Raw genomic sequence first — 24,682 nt, 5'->3', positions numbered from 1 at the left:
TTCAATATTGGGAATTTTGATTTTTCTTAATTATGAGAAGATGGGATGGCTTTTTTCTATCTGTAATGGGTAATCAATATGAGTTGACTTTGGAGTTGTTGCATTTCTAATTCAAGTGATACCCATCTGAGTTAGCTAACCAACAACTTGCCATCTAGATGCGTTTGTATTTTGTAGTTTGTACTGATTTTTTATCTCTGTCTTTGTCTCATACAAAGACTAAAAAATTGTAATTTTTATTTAAAATCTGAATTCTTTATAACAATTTAACTTCCACTTCCATCCTAATTTCAAACAAATTGAAAATTGTTGAAGCTTTAAATTAATAAATAAATGTCACCTTAAAGAGTTAAAACACATTAGGGTCTGTTTGTGGACGTTTTCAACAAGAGTTCTTAAAAAAAATGGTTTTATACATTATTCATTTATGTATTTTTCATATTTTTAGTTGTTACTTAGAATATTTTTTTTAAAAAAAGTAATTAAAAATATTGTTCTAAAAAAAAATCTTGTTTCACAATAAATTATTAAAATATTATTTTTCTTGTCTGTTTTCTAAAGTTAAGGAGAAAGTTTCAAACTTTGTCTTAAATTCCCACTTGGTTGTACGGAGAAAAGATTATTCAACCACTCCCACTAAATGGATAACTCCATGCCTCAATTGCCAATCATCACCCCAAGAAAACTTCAAAACCAATACTATTGACCCCAAAAAAATGTTGAGGATTACACAACCACATTGCAATTTCCTTGTGATCATTCAACAAGAATCTTCAAAGGTTAAAGAAAACAAAAACATCAACTTGCAAGTTCATGAAAGTCGGAAAATGGGGGAAAGGCAATGGACCCTCCTGATGGAACAAGAATGCTACGTATAGGGTTGGGTTTGCAACGACATGTGCTCCATAGACTTCTCTTTCTTTATCCTTTTTCAATGATACCCACTTAATCTTGATTTATTCGTAGACTCAAAGAGAGTTGGGGATCCCCAATGGGCCCATTCCAGCCTTTTACTTGACACAAGACTCTTCACCTACTCTTTCCTGCAAGCCACATCAACCCAGCTCAACTAAATTCCCACAATTCCACAAAAATACGCTTACAATAGGATAGAGACAACGACTACCCTTTTGTGAGAATGTGCCAATAGAAGTGTTTTCTATATAACGACTAATCTTATAAAGCATGGGATTAATTTATAGGGTGTTGGGTTTGTTAATGAATCCATGTCATTTTCTTTGTCCGCAAGTTTCCAGCTGTATCTGGCTCTTCACTTGGACCCTTTCACTGGATTAAGCCAAGCAACTTCAGGAAAGGTAAAATTGGCTTTAATTTGAATGGAAGAGCGAATAAAGGACAACCCTTTTTGACATTATGGTTACTGGAAAAGGAGAGAAAAAGAGGGGAAAAAGAGGGAAAGAATGTGGATTTTGGGAAATCTGGTGGATCTCATCAAGAAACCGATTAGTAAGAGACAAAATATACTTGGAAAAAAGAGAGGAAAGAGAGAAGCAACAGCGAGGAAAACACTTGGCCAAGTTCAATGGAGAGAAGCAAAGCCTACGTTTACTCTTTCCTCCTCATTTCCACAGCATAAACGTGCTCTCCAAGCTCATCTACGTTCTCCTTTCTTTTCTCGGTATACATATATATATCTCCACCAAGTCACCGCTTCTCTCCTGCATACATCAAAACAACCAAATCAGCAAACTGGGAATTGGGCTTTTTTCCTTTTCAGCACTTGAAGGCAGAAGAGAAGCTGATCATCAGGTTCGCACACCATGGATAAAGAGGAGGAGGATGGAGGGAGTGTTCATTTGCAGGTTTCAGAGCTGACAAAGCTGAGAGGAGCCTGCAGTTCAGGAGACACCATGTTTACACCCCAGAGCAGTATTGAGAAGGGAGACAGCAACAATTCAAATTCTGTTTTTGCGATAAGGCCAGCAGTTTCTGCACCAGAGAAGCAGCTCACAATCTTTGCTCTTAGGCTTGCAGTTCTGGAGAAGGTAGCTACTAGTCTGGGAACTCTAGGGTTTATCTGGGCAACAGTTGTTCTTCTAGGAGGTTTTGCCATTACTTTGGCGAAGACCGACTTCTGGTTCATCACCATTATTCTGTTGATTGAAGGGACTCGGATTTTTAGCAGGAGCCATGAGCTTGAGTGGCAGCACCAAGCCACCTGGTCGGTTACAGATGTTGGGATTAATAGTTTCCGGGCCCTGAGGTCAAGCTCACACTTCCTATTTGAAACTGTGAAATCAATTTGCAGGCCAATTGCAGTCAGGAAACAAAGCCAACATAGTAGAGAAGTTTCAGGGAGGAACAACCCTGAGGCAAGTCCGGGAAACTGGGGGACTAGGAAGATGCGGAGTCGAACATGGAAGACTTCAGATGTTCCTCTGCTGCCATATGCACCTTGGGTTTTCCTGTCCAGGAATATCAGTAAGCTTCTCTATTGGCTCCAGCTTTTATCTGCAACAGCCTGTGTTGTTCTCTCATTGCTGAAGCTCATCAAACATGACTATGGGGAGGTGGCAAAAGGGGATTCTGACAAGAGGAACCGGAAATCTGCTCTGACTATTTTCTATGCCTTGGCCTTGGCAGAGGCTTTGATGTTTCTAATGGAGAAAGCTTACTGGGAGTGGAAGCTCAGCTTCTGTAGACTGTTGGAGAAGGTGAATAAGGAGTGTGACTTGGGGGATACAGGTATGGTTTCAATCAGAAGGTTCTTCTATGATGCCTATTCCAAATGTGTTAATGGAAGCATTTTTGATGGTCTGAAAATGGACATGGTTTCTTTTGCCATGGATCTCTTGGCCTCCAATTCCCCTGATGAACAACTTATTGGAGCTAGAATTCTCCGGCAGTTCGCCATGAGTGAGAGGTATTCTGATGACACCCTTCAGAAGATTGGTATAAATTTACCTGTGATTGAAAGATTAGTCGAGATGTTGAACTGGAAAGATCCCCAAGAAGAAGAGATCAGGCAATCCGCCGCAGAAATCCTTTCAAAACTAGCAGGGAAAAAGCAAAACTCCCTGAGGGTTGCCGGAATACCTGGTGCGATGGAATCAATTTCATCTCTGCTGCAAACCCACAGAAACCCCAGCAGTGCACCTGATGAAATCTGTGAGAAGAAAATCATCTTCGACCAAGGAAACTACGGGTACTGGACATTCAATCATCTGGGACTTCTTATCCTGAAGAAACTGGCTCGTGACCATGATAACTGTGGGAAGATTGGAAACACAAGGGGCCTCCTGCCAAAAATCGTAGACTTTACACATGCTGAAGACAGGCTGTTGAAGGATGAGAATGTGACACAATCTCAGATTCTCACCGTGAAGAGATCTCTGCAACTGGTCAAGATGCTGGCAAGCACAACAGGCAGCACAGGGAAGCTTCTCAGAAGTGAGATTTCAGAGGTAGTTTTCACAATCAGCAACATCAGAGAAATCCTGAGGAATGGGGAGAAACATCCAAAGCTACAAAAACTGGGCATAGAGATTTTAACCAGTCTGGCACTGGAAGAGAATGCAACAGAGAGGATTGGGGGCACAGGTGGAGTTCTTAAAGGACTGTTCAACATTTTCTTCAAGCAGGGAATGGCAGGGGACCAGAATCATGTAAAGATAGCAGCTGGTCAAGCTCTGGCAATGCTGACAATGGACAGTAAGAGTAACTGTCATCGCATACTCAAACTCAAGGTGTTGGAAAAGCTGGTGGGAGCCTTGGAGGTTCCATTGCTTAGAGTGAATGCTGCTAGAATCTTAAGAAATTTATGCGCCTTCAGTGGATCAGAGTGCTTCAACCAGTTGACGGGGGTCAGAGCTGCAGCACCAACAGTAAGTTGATTTCATTATCTCAGAATAGGCACTAAAATATTTGTTGCCATTCCTTCTTAGAATTTCTTCTTTCTTCCTCCTGTGGCAGGTGCTCAAGGCGATTATGTCAGAAGAGAACAAACTGCAGGAAGTAATGCTTGGACTAGCAGCACATGGTTTCAAATTCATGACTTCCGAAGAATCAAGCGTTTTCTTCGAGAAAACTGGGATTAAAGAAGTGCATTTAGCTCATGAACTGGTGGAGATTCTGAGGAAGTACAAGTATCCACCAACTAAGGTTCCAAGAATAAGGCGTTTCACCATAGAGTTAGCAATTTGGATGATGCGAGACAAAGAAACAAATGTTCATATTTTCAAGGATTTGGGGATGGAGAAGGAGCTGGAGGCTGTGTTAGAGACAACCTCAGAGATAGAAAGTTTCAACATTTTCTCTGGTACTGTTGGGCTGAACCGCCATGGCACAAGCATGCATTCCTTAGTTGAGACTGCATTGAAGTTGCTGGAAGAACAGTAAAATTCAGATCAGCAACATGAATATACAAATAAAATGATTGTGTAAATAATAAATATTCATCCATCCATCCAACTTATAATATATTCTTTTTTCCCTGAGTAATAAATAAGTACATGGAAGACATGGTGTACCTTACATTTGAAGCAAATTATTGATTTCTAATTGCTCTGCCGCATTGTGTAAATATCTGTAATGGATCCTTAGTACAGGGAAATACTCCATGAATTTAGTTAAAATTGATAAACAAAGATGGGAAGACACAAAAGTTTTGCTTGGCTGCTGGGATATCTCCATATTTGTCCCCTTCCAGAAGCCAAATAATGGGCAGTAGAGTTGGGCATTTGGCAAAGTCCTGATTTTTTTTTCATGGGTTTCTTTTTGTCCCATTCCTTGTCAACCATTTAGGCATTTTTTGGATCATGGGTTGTCGCTATACCATCATTGCTATTCCTAGGTTCCATAGTTTTTGTCTTAGTCCTACTTGAAACCTTAGGGTCCCAGAGTATTTCTCCTATGGGTCAGCCTGTTACTTTCAGAACTACTCCTCCACCAACTGTTTCTCCCTCCCTTTCCCAAAGCAAATCTTTGTCCCGTTAACCGATGATAAATTAAGAGCTTTCTTATCTCGGATTCAAATTTGTAAAGCTACCTGAATATAAAAGAAGCAAAAAGAAGAATAAAATGAAATGGTATCTCCTGGAACTAAAATCCAATCCAATCTAAGTAATCTGTCAATCCACCACTAAACAAAATGAGAAGAATGCAGTAGAGATGAAACAACCCAATGTCCAAAGATTAGTATATGAGCATTGAAAGAGTAACCATTTCAATCTCTTCCCATTTCATTCAGGCTGGAATAATTGATAATGGTAGTACTCGGTTCTGGATTGATGCCAAACCAATTCGATCCCAGCTGCATTATAAAGGAAGCTTGTAGAGGAGAAGGAACATGCACAGCATTACAAAAACCAAGAGCATCCAAATGGCAGGACATTTTACAAACCATTTGTTTACAAAAGGGGTTGACAGATTTGAAAGAGCATTTAGAATCTATCCTAATGTCATCTGCTACACGGTAAAGCTATATGTTTGAGAAGATATCAGAGAACATTTCCCAAATTTTCTGATCAACATATATGTGAAGTAACCACCTGTCATAATCACATTTCCAGCGGTTCTTTCTTGGTCAAACCATTTTACAACACTATATGATCCTTGATATTTTCTTCTGTTACAAAACAATTAACCACCAACTTTCTAAACATACAAATGAATTGGGATAATTCATCTACTGTTTCGAAAGAAGTTGAAATCCCATCTACGCATCAAACCATCCATTATATGGCTTGCTGGGTTCTTTACAACTGTCACCGTGGCTTTGGTATTTCCAGCCACATCAGCATCTGATGAGCTCTGGATGCTCATAGAACCATCACTTTGGGCAGAAGTAGTCCGTGTACTTTCTGATCCAATGAAGGATTTTGGTGTGTCAAATGCAGGCTCCACAGATGACACACTGGTATCAGGAGATGGCTGGTCCACTGCTAAATTGTGATCAGTGGTTGCTGAAGTGGGCTGTGACTTTGAAGATCCACATTGCTCTGTAGTGGAACAAGCATCCACATGACAATTGGTTCCTGAATCAGGAACAGGTGCTGCCCTTAAAGGTCCGTTTTGCTCTGCAGTGGATGAAGCATCTTGGTTGTCTTTTTTTGAAGATTCAGGCAAAGCAGTGCCAACATTGGGTGGTTGATCTTCTGCATGAGGGTGTCTCATCTCCAACTCCTTTAATGATTCAATCACCGCTTCCATGAACATCTGAAAGATTTTGATAAAACCAACATCAATACAAAGAAACAAGTACATGAAATGGTTAGGGTCATTTGGGATCTACAAGACTTAGACACACCCTTTCTTCTTCCTCTACATTGGATGGGAAATCTGCCAAGTTATCCAATGGGTACTCTACATACTGATCATCGTCTATTGTTGTTGGAACATGAGGCCCATAGGGATGACCATTGGATAATTCAAAGCTAATCATTCCAGAAGATGACGAGTAACCATCTTTTTCGCTTCCTTCTTCCTGCAGCAAAATGTAGATCAGAAGGGGTAAAATTAGCAAAGAGAACATCATTGCCAACGTATTTTTGAAGAAGGCTGCTCTATGTAAGTTTTGATCAAATTTTGTAGTTGTGGAAAAGATTTATCATCCTTCTTTTGTACTTTTAATCCATTTTTAATGAAAATGCTGTGTTTCAGATCAAAAAACAAAGAAGAAGATCCTTCTGTTCATTTTGCTCTTATTATTTCTATTTCATTTTTTGTAGTAATTTTTCAATCACAATATCCTTTTCCCAATGGCACGTAAGCAGGTCAGTGAATATTCCGACACTTAAGAAATTTGAGACCCACTAATTCACTGATCTAAACTATTCGAATATATAGAGCGAAAAAAAATTGAGTCAAACTTGTAATTTTATTTTCCTTCCATTTTCCACGTTTTTTTCTTTTCCCTTCTCTCACCATTTCCTTCATAGTTACTGAGATCTACATGAACCCTAAGGATCTAAAGAGAATCAATTTACTATATAAATAGATTGTAATACCATTGAAATTAAAAATTAAAAAACAAATATTAGCAAACAAAGAGATGAAAACCAACAAATCAACCAAGCCATCTTGTCATAAACCATCAAAGTGGTTCATAAAGTGGGTAGCCTGGGTTGATATCCAAGCATTTCACAGATTTTTATGGTGGGTAGACACTATAATGCCTCCTCAACCTTTTGGAGAAGTGTTTCAAGTTATTGGTTTAGGGTATCAAGTGAATATATTTTGACCTAACATCCAGCAATATATACGAGGTAACAAAAGAGAGCAAAAATGTGCAAACTATGAAGATAGCCTGAAAAAAGTGGAAGATACCTCTGCTTCGGCCTGCTTATCTTTACATGGAATATCAGAGGGAACCTGTGCAGATTCACAAAGTAAATAATTAGAAGAATCCGACAATGTAATATGAAATTCAAGGTAATGTAGTTGACACTTCCAAACCACCATTTCCCTTGGGGTTACTGGAAAACCACTGTTTGGACATGAAGCAGGAGTAGTTTGTTTGTTGGGTGGGGGCACAGGGGGAAGGGTTGTGGGGTTGGTATAATGAAATTCCCCATGGACGTACATTTGACATCCATCAAAAAACCAATATCCCTGTAATGCCCTAAATTTGAAGATCATTTGTTTAAATGAAGGTAGCTAAACCTAAACTCTCATGTTAAACCACTTTAACATTCAAGCAACAAAAATGGAAGTAACCAAATACTAACCTCCATCCGACTCATGGGTCTTTTGGAACGGAGTTGTTTAATGACGTCTTCTGTGCTGCTTGTTGCTGGTGCTGTAACTACAACCAAGTCAATAGGAGAATAAAAGGAGAACATTTAATAAGCTAGAGACACGAAATTCTCGAAGCATGCCTTTAGATGCACTTGATGAACCATGGTCTGCATGTCCTACTTCAGGCACAGTAGTCCAACTACCCTGAAGGTGGAACAATCAAATGGTTAGGGATTGCGATGAGGAATCTGGAAAACCAACAACCAGGCATATTGGAGTTCAATTTACCTTGCCAAAGTAGTCGTGCATTGTGTCAAAAAATGTTCCTCCCACCTCATCCTCTGGAGGTTGCAAAACATTGTGGAAAAAGATATTTATAGAATCAAAATAGAATTGTGGGCGTGGAGAGTTGTGATCTCCCTCAAATTTGATTATATTCTTGTCTCCCTGCCAAGATCATCAGTTTAAGCATAACACGGTATAAAATGCACACAATACCAAACAAGACGTGCAGAAATCCGGATAATTGACCACAAATGCAACTATCCCTTTTCAATTTGTAAACATTTTCTAGAAATTATTTAATAATCATCATTATATTAGTCATGATATAACAAAAATAATTTCTCATACCTGATTGTGACACTGCATGCTGAACACCTGCAGACTGGAACTTGGGAGATCATGTCCCAGACAATGGAACTCCACTCCAGCTCACATTAATTGCATATTTAAGCATTAGATTTTGTTTTTTTTTAAGTGAGGTTCCCTGATTTTTCTGACTCTAAAATAAGGAGCTGTTCAGGTGTCTTGTCATAGAAATTAAAATCTTCCATTTTATTTTCCACTGGAAATCTGAACAATAAAGCATCTTATTGTAATAAAAGAACGTGAAGACCCCATGTACAAGGGAAGTGTACAAAGAAGAAAAAGTAAAACCTCAATTCAACAATATATTGAAACTTACAGTTCAAATGAAGGAAATCCATTTATATCATCAATTCATAGTTCATAAAAACAAAGATAAAGAAACACAGCTCTTTTTACTAACAAAAACACCTCAGTATCCATTTTCATATGTTAATCTCCTGTGCTCCTACCAGGTGCACCACATCAAGCAATGAGGCAACCGTCTCTGAACCAGCCTGTCCTAATCTGCTTGCCCAGGCATGAACAACTCCCCAGCATCACATCCATAGGATTTGGAAAATAAAGGGCATCCAAAGGTTTATTAAACAGAAAAAAAAAAAAAGGATCTCTTCAACTCTTTAGCCATTAAAGCAGTATCAACTCCTAAGCCATTAAATCAAACCAAAAGAAACAAAGAAAGATGGGATTTCCCTCTCTCCCGCCCTCCCTATTAAACAGAAGAAAAGGATCTCTTCAACCCTTTAGCCATTAAAGCAGTATCAACTCTTTAGCCATTAAAGCAAACTCCCCTCTAGTCACTAAGAGAGTAACTCCCAGAATCCATCTCCCTTTCTAGTCACTAAAAGAGTAAATCCCAGAATCTCTCTCCCTTTTTAGTCACTAAGAGAGTAATTCCCAGAATTGAGCTTCCAATGTGACCTCACCACACCACGCATCATCATCAACTTTTCTGATTGTGAGAAGAAGATGGAAGATCCAACAAAAAATTTTTGCATAACAAAGGTTCACACAAAAGAAACATATTCAATAATAAAAAGGACAATGTAAAATACATGTATTGGAAAAAGTAGCAGCAACGATTCACAAAATATAAACATGACAGCATTAGAAGGAATGCAAATGTATATAGAGAACTGATGCCTGCATGATAATATATAAATTCATTTGACACTTTACTACTTCTAGGAAAGAAACTTACCACATAAGCTTCGAATATACGATCTGCATGATGAGGCAGTATAAAGTCGTCATCAATGGCATGGCCTAGTAAAACTGGAACAAAGCAAGACTTTGCTACCTATGATCAAAATAAAGTAATAAGAACCATTTTCATGGACAATGGTAAAATTAACAAACATAAATCAGGACCACAAGAAAAGCTACATCCTGGTGAATTACAAGTTGTATCAAATCCATTTTAGTTAATTTATAATTAATTCACACTTCTTGAATTACAAGATTTCTAATTAGATAGACAACCTAAAAAGCACCTTGACGAGGACAAATCTATAAGTCTACTAAAAAAAGGAGTGGAAAGAAATACATTAAATCTTAAATTACTTGATCAAGGGTATTTAGGTGATTTTCAGTTTTTAGGTTCTCCATGTCATAATTAGTTAGTAGTTGGGTATTTTAAGAGTGCGTTTGGTAGTGTTTCTATTTAAAGTGTTTTTAATGGAAGTGTTTTAGGGAAAATCACCTATCAAGTGTTTCTCCAAGAAACATTATAGCAACTTTTCACTTTTTAAAAAATACTTTCTAAATTTTGTCAAACATCTTATTCTTCAAAAACACTTTTTATGCTCGAAATGCTTTCTAAAAGAACAGCCAAACGGACTAAGTTTTATTTAGAATTTGGGAAGTTTTAGAATTATGTTTTAAAAGAAGTTTCGAAACTCTATTTTCTAATTAAATTTTCTTTAAGTTTTTACTTAAGCCTTTAGAATTTAGAAATCTTCATTATTAGAAACTCTAATTGAACAATATTTTTATAAATTAAGTTTCTAATTCTAAAAAGAAAGTTTATATATTTTTTTTAATTCTATTACCATTACTCTAAAGATTTAGCAGCTTTAAGAATGAAATAAGAGTTCTAATAAGTTACCATACAAGTTAGGTTTTTATTTTCATTATTTTATTCAGTTTTGTGAAAAGAGAGAAAATGGAGAATCCCTAATTTTTGTTATTAAAAACTATTAATAATACACATTGGACTTGGGTATATATATACATGCTAGTGGGACCCACAATACAATAAGGAAAAGTAAATAACTGAAATAACTGTATACTATCTAACACTCCTCCTCAAGCTGGAGCATATATGTTATATGCACCAAACTTGTTACAAATATATTTAATTCTAGGACCTCTGAGAGATTTAGTAAAAATATCTGCTAGTTGATCTTTTGAATTGACAAAACTAGTCGCCACACATCCTGATGCGATCTTCTCTCTAATGAAGTGACAGTTACTTCAATGTGTTTGGTCCTTTCATGGAAGACTAGATTGGATGCAATATGCAAAGCGGTTTGGTTGTCACAGATGAGCTTCATCTGTTCATCCTTTCCAAATCTCAACTCCCAAATAAGATGTTTCAGTCATATGAGTTCACATGTTGCCAGAGCCATAGCTCGATACTTGGCTTCAGCACTAAATCTGGCCACTACATCTTGTTTCTTACTCTTCCAGGATATTAGGTTACCTCCAATAAAAACACAATACTCGGAAGTGGAACGTCTATCTGTGGGTGAGCCAGCCCAATCTGCATCTGTATAACCAACAACCTGGATATAACCTCTGTTCTCGTACAACACACCTTGGCCTGGTGTGCTTTTGATATATCGAAGAGTGCGGATTACAACATCCCAATGGCTATCACATGGTGACTGTAGGAATTGACTAACAACACTTATAGGAAAAGAAATGTCTGGATGAGTAATGGTGAGGTAGTTCAGTTTACCTACAAGTCGCCGATATCTCCCAGGATCTCCTAAAGGCTTCCCCTGTCCTGGTATAAGTTTGACATTTGGATCCATAGGAGTGTTTACCTGTTTACAGTCTAACATACCGGTTTCTTCAAAGATGTCTAAAGCATACTTCATTTGGGAAAGAACCACACCGGAACTGGATTGAGCTATCTCAATCCCTAAGAAATACTTGAGTTTCCCCAAGCCTTTAGTCTGAAAGTGGGTGAAAATGTGTTGCTTTAGTTTCTGAATGCCATTCTGATCATTGCCTGTAATGACGATGTCGTCCACATAAACTACCAGATAAATACATTGCCCCAAAGAGTTATGATAATAGAAAACGGAATGGTCTGCTGTACAGCAAAACATGCCAAACTCCTGAACAACAGAACTCAAACGGCTAAACCATGCTCGAGGAGATTGTTTCCAGCCATATAGAGAACGGCGTAACCTGCACACTAAACCAGACTCCCCCTGAGCAACAAAACCAGGTGGTTGCTCCATGTAAACTTCCTCAGCAAGATTCCCATGAAGGAAAGCATTTTTAATATCTAACTGATAAAGAGGTCAAGAACGCATAGCAGCCAAGGAGAGCAATAGACGAACAGAAGCTATCTTGGCAACAGGAGAGAAAGTGTCACCATAATCAGAACCATAAACCTGAGTATAGCCTTTAGCAACTAAGCGGGCCTTAAGGCGATCAACCCGACCATCAGGGTCAACCTTAACTGTGTAGACCCAACGACAACTAACTGTAGATTTACTAGAGGGTAAAACAACAAGATCCCAAGTGCCATTGGAGTGTAAAGCAACCATTTCATCTACCATTGCATGTCGCCAGCCTGGATGGGAAAGAGCCTCAGGGGTGCTCTTGGGAAAAGAAATAGAAGATATAGCAGAAACAAATGCAGAATAGGGTGAAGATAATCGATGGTAACTCAAAAAATTGTAAATGGGATGAGGATTACGAGTAGATCGATTACCTTTTCGAAGAGCAATGGGTAAGTCAGCAAAAGGAGGCAGAGCCGGGGCAGGAGAAGCCGAAGGAATAGGAAGTGAGTCAGCAGGTACTTTGCCCAAAGAAGGAGGAACAGCGACACGATGACGGTGATGATAAACCTGAAGTGGGCGAGAAGGCACTGCATTAGATGGGGAGATAATGGGAAGGGGTAAGACTTTAGAAACAGGAAGAGACTCAGGTGGAGAAGAATGGTGGGTCCTCAAAGAAGGTGACATCAGCGGAGAGAAAGTAGCGATGAGTCTCAGAGGAATAACAACGATAACCCTTTTGAAGTCTGGAGTATCCCAAGAAGATGCATTTTGTGGCTTTGGTAGAAAGTTTGTCCTGTCCAGGAGTGAGAAAATGAACAAAGCAAGTACAACCAAAAACACGAGGAGGAAGGAAATAAAGTGGTTGGTCAGGGAAAAGAAGGGAATGAGGAATCTGATCGTGTAATATAGATGAGGGCATACAATTAATCAAATAACATGCTGTAAGAACAGCGTCCCTCCAAAAACTAAAAGGAACATTATTATGGAGAAGGAGAGTACGAGCTGTCTCAACAAGATATCGATTCTTACGTTCAGCTACCCCATTTTGTTGAAGAGTATGAGCACAAGAAGATTGATGAAGGATCCCATGTTGGGACATAAATGAAGTAAATGGTGCAAAAAAATATTCTCTGGCATTGTCACTGCATAACACACGAATAGAAATATTGAACTGGGTTTGGATTTCAGCATAAAATTTCTGGAAAATAGAGAATAACTCAGCTCGATTTTTCATTAAAAATAACCAAGTACATTGAGAATAGTCATCAATGAAAGTGACAAAATACTGAAATCCTAAAGTAGACGCAGTCCGACAAGGACCCCAAACATCAGTGTGGACAAATTCAAAATGAGACTTTGCCCGATTATTCAAACGCTTTGGGAACGAGACACGAGTATGTTTCCCAAGCTGACAGGACTCACACGCAAGCGACGACAAAGATGAAAAATGAGGGACCATTTTCTAGAACTTGGATAGACTAGGGTAGCCCAGGCGACTGTGGATGAGGAGGGGAGCATCAGTGGAAATGCAAACTGCGGGAGTTGAAGGCGAGGTGAGATGATAGAGGCCTTGAGACTCACGTCCTATGCCAATCGTCTTCCCCGTACTCCAGTCCTGCAAGGTCACAAATTTATCAGAAAAAGTAATAGAGCAGTTAAGAGTACGAGTGATTTTGCTGATGGAGATAAGATTAAAGGAACACTCATGAGTATAAAGGACAGAAGTGAGAGGTAGAGAAAGGAGAGGATGTGCTAAACCAATGCCTTCAGCCACAGTTTGAGAACCATTAGCTAAGGTAACAGTAGGTAAGGCAGAGGTAGTAGTAATAGAAGAGAAAAGATCCTTATTACCAAATATGTGATCAGAAGCGTCAGAATCTAGAATCCAAGGTCCAAGAGAAGATGTGTGGGTAAGACAAGCAGAAGTATTACCAGTCTGGGCAACAGAAGTAACAGAAGCTGACTTGGTGGCCTGATAGCGGAGATAGTCATCATACTCACTGTCAGTGAGGGAAATACCCTGAGATGTGGAGGAGCTCGGAGGCTGAGGATCAGATGACTGGGCCACATGGGCAGTGCAGAGAGGCTGCCCATGTAACTGATAACACCGATCATGAGTGTGGTTCTTATTGCAATAGGTGGAATGAGGACGTTGGCCTCTACCTCGGTTACCACTGCGTCCTCCTCGAGAGTTAGTTTGAGAAACTAATACAAAAGAATCTGAAGTGTTATCAGATGGCAAAGTCTGAGTGGAGGAGATACGGAGAAGGCGAGCAAACACATCATCAAAGGATGGAACGGAGGAACTACCAAGAATCTGATTGCGGACGGTCTCAAGATCTGGACGGATGCCAATAAGCATAAGAACCATGAAGAACTTGTCAATCTGTGTTCGTTGATCCCCAACATCAGTAGTAAGAGGCATCATGATCAAGAATTCCCCCTTAAGAGAGGCAATTTGGGCCAACGTGGATAAATCCATATCTTGTTGTTTGACATTAACAATAGAAGAAGTCAACTTATAAAGACGTTGGATATCATTCGTGTATAGCCCTTTTGCCTGATTCCAAAATTTAAAGCATGTTTTGTAGGCCTGAAGATGAAGCAGAATCTTAAGATCAACTGATTGTCATAACACACTACATAACTATGCATCTATCTTCCTCCATTGTACTCTGTCAACCTCAAGGATATCCGCCTCCTACGTAACAAGGTGATCCTCATAACCTTAACCCATAAACCAAAGCTCCACAGAGGCAGATCAGGACAAATAATTTTCATTGCCAACCAATTTCTCCAAAGTAATCATAGGAGATCTAGATATAACAAAGGAAAAAAATGGAACTTTTAGTAGCCATATCTACTTATCTGGAGAACGAAATATGTTTGGATCGAAGAGAGCCCTAATACGGCTTCAAATCGCGGCTAAAAGAAGAAAAATTGAGGATCCGCGGTTGTGAGAGACCAAATAGTAAAGAAAAACAAATGTGGCACTATTGGAAGAGTAGAAGAACACTTCCTAAGACACGTGCAGGGCTCGGGGTGGAGAGGAAGTCACCAGAGGTCGCCGAAAAGGCTATTTAGAGGGCCGACGGAAACAAAAAACCCAAAAAAATGCACTTGCAGGGCTCGGAGAGAGTGGCTAAACGGCATCAGGCAAGGCTGGAGGTGGTAGCGCGTTGATGGGAAAGTGCTCCACACGCCCTCACGCCTCGGCTCGTGAGGTTCAGGCCGCCAGAGAAGAAACCCATGTGGCCGGCGCATGACTGAGATTCTCCCTCCGGTGCTTTGACAAAACTTGAAGATCTCCTCCTTGCGCACTTGATGGTATGGTCGGTGTCGGAAAAGGACTTCGCCGGAAAGTCGCTGGCGGTGAGGGTTTTCTGACAACGATACGATTGACCGGAAAGCTTTAGAAGATGGAGAAGGTGACCGGAATGAAACACGGTCACTGAAAGGTTTTTTTCTCCCTAGGCTCTGATACCATGTGAAAAGAGAGAAAAGGGAGAATCCCTAATTTTTGTTATTAAAAACTATTAATAATACACAATAGACTTGGGTATATATATACATGCTAGTGGGACCCACAATACAATAAGGAAAAGTAAATAATTGAAATAACTGTACACTATCTAACAAGTTTTTAGGGCTTTCTAAAGCCTGTAAAAAAAGCTAATTGAGGTCAACATGCAATGATGAGACTCTAATATTTTTCTTCTAGGTGAGACTCCTAGAAGACCTTAGTGAGACTCTAAGGTTTCCCATCTTTCTTCTTTATCTTTTCTTTTCCTATCTTTTTTTTTCGTTGCTATAATTTTTATTCTTGTTCCCCTCCTTAATTCCTAAAAGATTGAAACCCTAGTCCACCTTAGTGGATAGTAGACAACTTTCTTATGGTTGTCCTATATCAGTTTTGGTATTAGAGCGAAAGTTCTTGACTGGAATTGAAGCATACAATTAAGGAGTGAAGCAATTTACCCAAGCATGAATTCTAGGAGTGCTTCTAATAATCACAATGTTAACTAAACATGTTTGAAGGAAATTTCTACTATACAACAAACCTAACAAGAAGCCATTATTAAACTCAACAAGAAGCTAAATGAGATAATGAGACTATTGGAAAGAAGTCGAGAAAGACAATCTATTGAAGAAAATGGTGGGAGCCATCACTATAACCAATCATCCAATTGAGTACATGAGGAGCAAGGTAATTTTATAATGAAAATTAGCTAAGGGGCACAATAGGAAACATCCATTGTAACATGAACACAAAGAGGTTCATAAATTAGCTAAGGGGTACACATTGAAGTTGTTGAATTTTAGGGACAAATTGAATCCTACTACTTTTCTTGATCAGCCTATGTCTATGGAAGATTACTTTGGTATGCTATAACCTAAGACTATCAAGCTTCATTCTATGAAGGCAAAATTAAAAGGCGCAATGAGCTTATGGTGACATGGTATCGAAGATCAACTCTATAGAACCAACCAATCATCTATTGGCATAGGGAATGAGATAAAATTGAAGATGAAAGAGTGCTTTCTCCTAATTGATTATGAATAGCTCTCACACGCTAAGATCTTTAATCTCATATAAAATAATAAATCAATTGAAGAATATACAGAAGAATTTCATGAGTTGAGTATTCAAAATCAAGTAAATAAAAGTGAGACTCAAAGTTGCTACTTAAAAAGCTAGACTTCGAATGGAGATCCAACTTGAGATAGTGATTATGCAAACTCACCACAAATGATGCTCATCAACTAGCACTTAAAATTGATGCAACACTCAATTTTTTGGCTTCTAGATGTCTGGGGTCACAAAGTGGGGGATCTTTCTTTAATCAAGCAACAAGTAAATCCTTAAGTAGAACAAATTCCAACACTCCTCATCATATGAATGGTGAAGATAGCAATCAATAATCTTCAAAATGCAATTAAGGGAGAAAGGTTAATAAGCAAAAAACTCCCATGGGTGTTACTGGAAAAAAGAGTTGGTACAACTCCATTATATTTCAAGTGTGGAGAGCATGGTCATTATGTCATTATATTTAAGAACTAGAACCTTAATTTGAATTTCATCCATAGGAAGCTAAGAGACACAATGAAGAGCAACTTGGAGAAAAAGGCGATTATTATGATGTGTTAACCAAAGGTTCTAACCTTGTAAATCTATCGGTTGCCCTAATAGCAAAGGAATAAGAGGATTAGTGTCAAACTAACATCTTCCATACTTTTCTTGCCAAGGAAGACCATACACTTTAATTATATATGAAGGAAGTAGTTCAAATATATCTTCACAACAACTTGTTCATAAGCTTAATCTAAAAAAAGAAGAGCATCCAAATTCATATCAAGTGGGATAGGTGAATGATACATCTACTCTAGTAAACTCTTGTTGTTTGGTTGCATTCCTTATTCATATCAAGTAATATTTTGTCGATGAAAATTGCCCATATTGCTTGGAAGACCATGGCCTTTTTATCAAAGGGTTCAACATGACGGCTACCAAAATAGCTACATTCTTCTACACAACAGGTGTAAGAAGATTCTCGGTTCAATGAAGGAAGTTCCACCAATTAAGAAGTCAAAAGAAAAGCAATAAAAAAAAATGCTCACTATGAGTGACTTTGAGAGGGAAAGTAAGAAGACTAATATTTTCTTTGTTTTAGTGATTGGTTGAAGAAGTATAAAACATCTTTGCTTTTTTTTCAGACTTGTATCCTAAAGAATTGCCCAATGAGCTTCCTCCATTGCATGATATACAACAAGCTATTGATCCAGTCTCTAGTACATCATGGCCAACTTCACCAGCTTATCAAATGAACACAAAAAAGCATGCAGAGTTGAGGAGACAAGTATGAGTTACTTGGAAAGGGATTTATTTAGGAAAGCTGGAGTCCTTCTGGAGTTCCTTACCAACTCCTAAGGATAGGTTATATGAGGGGTTAGTCATTATCTTTAGATTAACTAATTCATCAAGCATATTTATGCAAGTGATGACACAGATTTTAATTGCCAATACCACACTCATAATTGATATAAGAGCTAAAGGGAAGCTAATGTTTGACTTCCAAAGCCCAAGATTGTTTTGGATAGTCAACAAGAAAAGTGTAGAAAGCAATTCAATCTGACTACACATTATATAAGAAGAGCTAATGAAGCGTGGAAAGGTTATTAATAGGGGACAATGAAGAAAAATAGTGGAAAACACTGGTTTAGGTTTCAATTGACATGGAAAGTCACTGAAACTTGAGGTCAAGTTTTTTTCCAAGTTGGAGATAATTGATGAGGATGAATCTCAAAAATCTACTCAAGAAAAGAAAGAAACAAAATTGAAAAAAAAATAAAAAAATCCTAAATACTCTATTAAGGGTGTTTGGGTAATTTTCTAGTTTTTTACATTCTCTAATGTTAAAATTAGTAAGAAGTTAGTATTTGAGTTTTACTAAGAATTTGGCAAGGTGTAATTCTGTGGGTCGCTATTTTAGTGCCTCTTTGCAATACAATTATATACTTATTGATCAAAAAAAAAAAAAAAAAAAAAAAGAATAATTTGGCAAGGTTTAGAATTTTTCTTAAAAAAAAGTTTATAAACTTTCTATGTTTTAAATTAATTTCTTTTTTTTTTATTTCTATTTAAGTCTTTAGAATTTAGAAGTCTTCTTTTTTAGAAATTCTAATTACAAGAAGTTTCAATTCTGAAAATTAAGTTTTCTATTTTTTACTATTATTTTGAAGATTTAGGAGTTTTAGGAAAGAAATAAGACTTAGTTATATGGGTTAGGTTTCTATTTTCATTAATTTATTCAGTTTGTAGGGTTTCCAAAAGTCTATAAATAAGGCTAATTGATGTAATATTAGATTAAAGATTGATGATGAATAATATTAAATTTTTTGCATACCTTCTAACTTTCAATGGTGAGACCCATTACTCTTCTTTTAGATGAGCCCTTAGAAGGTCTTAGTGAGACCCTGAAGTTTCTTATCTTTCTTCTTTATCTTTTCTTTTCCTATATTTAATTTTATTTTTTTTCCTATTCTTCTTCCCCTCCATAGACTCTCAAAGATTGAAACCCTAACCCACCTATTGGATTGTAGACAACCTTCCTAATGTTGTCTTACATTAGATCTTCAGGAGAACTCCAAGAATTCATTTGCTTGGAAACCCAAAAAGCAATATTAATGGCTATCCTGTTTAAAGTCTTCAATTAAAGCATGGGTTTTTCAGGTTCTTAAACACTTGAATTAGGCTACAGCATTTTTACTTGACAAAGTATTGTATAAATTAGTGAACACATTCCTGATTTAATCAACTTGATTGCACAAAATTCACACCTGCAAAATGAAATCATAGATTGTCACAAGCTGTCTTAAATAAGGTTGGACAACAGAAAACATAGTTGAAAAAGAGAATTAACAAAAAGATTTTCAACCAGCTACTTTGAATGACAACATGACAGTTATGTAAATGAACTCATAATTATGAGAACTTAAAATAAAATAAAAAATCATGAATTCATGGCTTCATCATTCCAAAGCAATCAATCAAATGTAACGTCCCAAGAGAAATATATTGTAGAATAAAACCTTGATGGTGTTCAGATCTGTTATGTCAAACTTTGCTTTTTTCTGGATAGCCTTTCGCATGTACTGGATTGCAAATTTCACCTAAATTCACAAACAAAGGATGTTAAGACCATAGGCACAACCATGATCATTACTTTAAATGCCATAGTGAAATTATTTCTCCAAATATATATCGCATCAATAATTCATAAATAAACACAGTCTGAAGAGTTTTGGGTTACAATTTAAGATAAAGAAGGACGCATTGTGAAACACTAACCCATTCCTTCACCAAGCATTAAAAATGGATGCAATGTCATAAACAATCAAAAAGTCAAACAAAGAATAGTGACATATCACAGAAATTTAGAATTTACATGATTAAAAGACCATTTTTATCTAGGTTAATGCTAAAATTCATATTGTTGGTATATGATAAAGAATGCCATGGTTGTTTTGATCCTGTAAGGTGATTTATGTGATGAAATTTTATTAATACAAGGAAAATAATATGAGGAAGGGAAAAAGATTTCCTACAAATACAAACCTAAAGAAAGTGGAAGAACAAGAAAATCAAATGGCCAAAGTGCAATAAACCACAAAGTTATAAGCCAAGGAGATCTTAAATTTTATGGCTACAACTGCTGGATCTTAAAATGTCAAAAGTCTTCTTTTTCTGGTGGGTAAGAAAGAAGTTATTATAAATAATAGCAAAGAAGATATTAAAATGTCAAATTCTTCTTCAAGAAGGTTCGATAGCACCCAAAAAAAAAAACCATCCTCCTCCTTCACTCCAGTTAGAAATACCACCACTGATCGTGATATTGCGAATTCCCTTCTTCTCAGTTTCCTGTTAACCACCAAGAGAGCTCCCAACGCAAATCTATTTCCTTATAGAAACCCTAAAGTCTTAAAAAAGATGAATAAAATGGAGCCTGGGGGATCCCTTTAAGAGATCACCACTACCCAGTTGTTAATGATTCCCAAGGACCACCAATCAAACTCAGGAAGATCATCTGAAAGGGGCTGCCAAGGACAATGGGTGAGCCCTGACAACAGGAAGATAGATTTTTTTTTTTTGATAGGTGAATTTTTACCCCATTAGAATTTGAACCTAGAACCTCCCACCAAACCTCCCAATGATAGTTATTACAATGTCGTTGAATGCTAACACCACAGGGCCATTAAGTTCCACTGCTCAGTCATATTTTTCGTTTTTATATCATAATATAGAATAATATAAGTTGTTATAGACTACAAGTCGAGAAATATGTTGTTTGGATGCATACAATGTGTGTGTGGTAAGGACATGATGGCCTATGGTCACTGTAGATAAAGTAGAAATGCAGAGAATGGTTTGAGCAGCAGAATTGACAATGATGAAGAGTAGATATAAGATTTAGTTTAACTGAATTTCTTTATAGTCAAATATTCTGATAAAATAATATAAAAGGTAAATAGCAATAGCTGTTATATCAGTTAGAACAGCCATATGCCATTACTATCAGACATAATGTTGCTTTAAACCTTGATAATAATCTTCTTCTTCCATAATTAAAACATAGAAGTCAAGTCCAGGATTTTTTTCACTTCACTATCATTTGTAGATATATGTAGGAAGATCTTTGGAAACATAGCTCAAAATTGTGGCTAGCTTATCTCCATTTCCTCAATCCTCTGTCGATTGATTGAAATATTGTAGAAAAATCAGGGGGGACCTCCCTCCCAAAACATTAGTCATTTTTTTTTTATCAATAAATGAAATAATTTGAAAAGCGCCAAAAAGGGCCAAAGTACACATGATGTATATAATGACCGTCATAAAGCGCCAAAAAAAGTAAGAGAAAACAAAAAACTACACCCCCCCCCCCCCCCCCCCCCCCCTCAAAACGAACCCAACCAATCAATAAAATCAATCATGGACATTGAGCTTTCACCTATAAACAGTTTGGTCCATGTTAACAAGTTACACAAAAACATGAATTTCAGCCTTTAGACAGAGAGTTCCACATTCACAAAAAATCTTCTATTTCTCTTTTTCCAAGTTGTCCAAAAGAGACATAAGGGTGTTACTCTCCAAACTTTTTTCTGCTTTCTTCCAACAAAAGTGTCTTGCCAACCTAACAATGGACTGCATCACCTAACAAACCCTAAAAAGAGAGAACAATAGCTCCCATAACCCTAAAATGAGGCCTACTTTCTAAGGTTCCACCTCCCCAAAGAAAGTCCCTTAAACATACAATCCTAGGTATTCGGAATAGAGACATAAAGTAGATTAGCAAACTAGATAACCTACTCCTTATCAACGTAAGTTTCCCCCTTTGGAAATATATTGTCTTTTCCATAACGCCAGTCTTTTACGAAACTTTTCTTCCACTCTATCATAAGCCACCAACGAATTATGAGGGGCACCTAGCGGAAGCCCCAAACAAGTGATCAAGAACACCCCCACTTTGTAGCCTAATTCAAGAGCCAACTTCTCCAAGTCCTCCACCTTCCCAATTGGAATGAGCTCACTCTTGGTTAAATTAATCTTCAAGCCCGAAATGATTTCAAACCACATAAGCAACCAACTTAAGTAAGTCATCTGGGCATAAGAGGCCTCACAAAACACCAAGTTATCATTAGCAAAAAACAGATGAGTAACCGCCAACCTCTCTCCATCTCTACCATTCACTTTGAAACCAATCAAAAAACCACCCTCCCTTACCCTACTAAGGAGACAACTAAGCGCCTCCATGGAAAACACAAACAAATAAGGAGAAAGTGGATCCCCCTGCCTTAATCCCCTAGAGCTTTAAAAGCCTAAAGGGGTACCATTCACATTAACCGAGAACCTTGGACACAAAATGCACCAACTAATGCAGCTAATCCACCTTTGCCCAAAGCCCATTTTTTCCAAAACCTCAAGTAAAAAGTCTTAATTGCTTCATTTGCTATAAGCATAGCATCAAGAATTTGCCTACCTCCCACAAAGGCATTCTGAAAATTGGAGACCACTTTATTCACCATCCTTTTAAGCCTATTAACCAATACTTTGGCCAATAACTTGTAAAGACTAACCACCAAACTTATAGGTCTGAAATCCTTAAGATTTTTTGCCCCTCCTTTCTTTGCTACCAACACCAAAAACATAGCATTGAGACGTTTTACAAATCTACCCTGTTCATGATATTCCCTAAAGAATCTCATCACATCTTCCTTAATGAAATCCTAACAACACTACCAGAACACCATTGAAAAGCCATCTGGCCCTGGGGCTTTATCCCCATTTAGAGCTGACAATGCATTGAACACCTCTTCCTCTACAAGAGGTTCCTCCAACAATGTTGCATCTTGAATACTTAGGGCTTTGAAGCTCATGTCCCTAATACTAGGGCGCCAATCCCTTGGCTCTGTCAAAAGAATCTAGAAAGCTTCGACAATCCCTACCTTAATGTTAGCCTCCTTTGTTAACGAAGCCCCATTAATCTTGACCTTAGCCAAAGTATTCCTCCTTCAATGTGCACTTGCCATTTTGTGAAAGAAACTGGTGATTTTATCACCCTCCTTCAGCCAAACCTCCCTTGACTTTTGTCTCCAGCTTGCCAAAACATTAGTCATGAACATCAACATCACTGATATTTGCTTTTATAAGTGTGGCTGTGTGTGAACCTAGAGTGCTTATACATTATTTTAAGTTAAATTGTTAGATATCTTAAAACGCCCTGAAAAGCCATTATAATTTAAAAAATCCAACCCAGCTGGTTTTAGGAGCTTTTCACTAAAGTACCTCACAACTTCTTCTTTTTTCCAGGTAAAATAAAAGAGTATATATAACAAGGAGGAACCAAATGAACAATAGTACCTCACACCTAATCAATCACATATTTGTAATCTGAATGCATGAGGAACCATCGAGGATTGATAAAAAGAAGATTATAACATTTACTTAAAACCAAATAAGAGAAGAGAGTTTTATACAAAGAAAACAAGAACTTGTTGTCTCAAATTGTAAGATAACATAAAAACTTCCACGAATGAATCTACTTACAGTGAATTTGGGTAGACGGAACTTGTAGGTATCCACGAGTTCCATCATCAAGTCAACCAAATCAGAGAAGGGACTGTCAAGAACCATTCCTGCAATTGAAGGATCCTCAGCTCCATACATGAGGCTGTGAGGAACAATGCACAATGTTATGACACAGAAACTAGCAGAGACACATCAATTATATAAAATACAACCTAGACAACTACAGCAGCAAAGTGGAAATTCATTATTAGTGCATAGAGGCTAAGAAGTTCTACAGAGAGTAACATGGAGTATGAAAAAATCTACATGGGAAAAATATTTCATAAAATCTTAAAAGGCATATCCAATAGCAGAAGGAAATTATAAATATTCCTTATTAAGAAGCACATGCTTGCTTGACTTGTTTTATGGATGGAATTTTTCAAAAACTGAATACATGTGAAAAATAAATATGCAAGTAGAAGTGGCGCCCTGCAAAATAATGAAGTACATAAAACCAAACACATAAAGAGCACAAGAATACATCCTACTTCAGTAGGGTAAACTAAGGTTTATTTTCTGACCACATATACAATTAACCAGGCATGACATCTATCCCTTTTCTTCTGGCGATAACTTATATCTCTTTTCTTCACTTCTTCAGACATCTAAACATTCTATATTCCAATCTACCATGAATATATCTCTCTATAGCAAGAAGGCTGAAAGTAGCTGGGTTCTAAGACTTAGTAGGCTTTTACAGTGGAGAAAACTCATATAATAGGGAAAACTGCATACCATAGATTTGAATGGAAGCTAAAAATAGAGCAAGCAAGAATTCTCCTGCCTTGATTACTGCAAGGGGTTCCCAGACTAACTTGTAAATCTAGTCAACATACAACTAAACACCCTATAAATATTATTCTTCAAAAGTTGGTTATATAGGGACCATATTTATAGATTTAATAAACTTCTAAGGCAAGAACAAACCCATGAAAAGAACCTGACCATACCAATCTACTAACAAAGCAGGAACTTTCTAAAAGAGGAAAGAGAAAAATTTACAGACAAAATTGAACTAGATTTCTCAAATCAAGTCTGAAATACTAAAAGTTGTAAACTTAATGCTAGATGCTTTCTCATATCCTTCTACGTTCTGGCAGCTATTAAATGGACACAACACTTTTGACTCCATGCCCCATGCACTTCATGATGATCCAAAGCTTCCAGCCCAATATTCTCAAACTCAATA

The 24,682-nt window shown here is 37.5% G+C and overlaps 2 protein-coding genes across 3 annotated transcripts in view; one reads left to right on the top strand and one right to left on the bottom strand.

Moving 5' to 3' along the window:
• Window positions 1–621: 621 nt before the first annotated feature.
• Window positions 622–4,521, top strand: LOC117914991. The gene is made up of 2 exons (XM_034830530.1): window positions 622–3,845; window positions 3,934–4,521. The coding sequence occupies exons 1-2, from the start codon at window positions 1,782–1,784 to the stop codon at window positions 4,357–4,359; spliced, it is 2,490 nt and encodes an 829-aa protein (XP_034686421.1). The 5' UTR covers window positions 622–1,781; the 3' UTR covers window positions 4,360–4,521.
• Window positions 4,522–5,332: 811 nt separating this feature from the next.
• LOC117914992 overlaps window positions 5,333–24,682 on the bottom strand; it is a 30,473-nt gene continuing 11,123 nt past the window's right edge. For both annotated transcript variants that reach the window (XM_034830531.1, XM_034830532.1), the window contains 9 exons: window positions 23,470–23,593; window positions 19,458–19,538; window positions 9,548–9,646; window positions 7,987–8,145; window positions 7,839–7,902; window positions 7,689–7,759; window positions 7,288–7,332; window positions 6,269–6,445; window positions 5,333–6,177 (listed from right to left, as the gene is read on the bottom strand). In XM_034830531.1, coding sequence (XP_034686422.1) covers window positions 5,644–6,177; window positions 6,269–6,445; window positions 7,288–7,332; window positions 7,689–7,759; window positions 7,839–7,902; window positions 7,987–8,145; window positions 9,548–9,646; window positions 19,458–19,538; window positions 23,470–23,593 — 1,354 coding nt within the window. In that variant the 3' untranslated portion in view covers window positions 5,333–5,643. The remainder of the gene's footprint in view (window positions 6,178–6,268; window positions 6,446–7,287; window positions 7,333–7,688; window positions 7,760–7,838; window positions 7,903–7,986; window positions 8,146–9,547; window positions 9,647–19,457; window positions 19,539–23,469; window positions 23,594–24,682) is intronic.

This window comes from Vitis riparia, chromosome 5 (assembly GCF_004353265.1).
Source record: "Vitis riparia cultivar Riparia Gloire de Montpellier isolate 1030 chromosome 5, EGFV_Vit.rip_1.0, whole genome shotgun sequence".
Lineage (NCBI taxonomy): Eukaryota > Viridiplantae > Streptophyta > Magnoliopsida > Vitales > Vitaceae > Vitis > Vitis riparia.
This window is presented reverse-complemented; position numbering and strand designations above follow the sequence as displayed.

Bases quoted from the DNA above. Each gene is read 5' to 3' on its own strand.
- LOC117914991 (XM_034830530.1), top strand. From the start codon at position 1,782: ATGGATAAAGAGGAGGAGGATGGAGGGAGTGTTCATTTGCAGGTTTCA. The intron at 3,846-3,933 runs GTAAGTTGATTT...CTCCTGTGGCAG, and splicing joins TCAGAGCTGCAGCACCAACA to GTGCTCAAGGCGATTATGTC.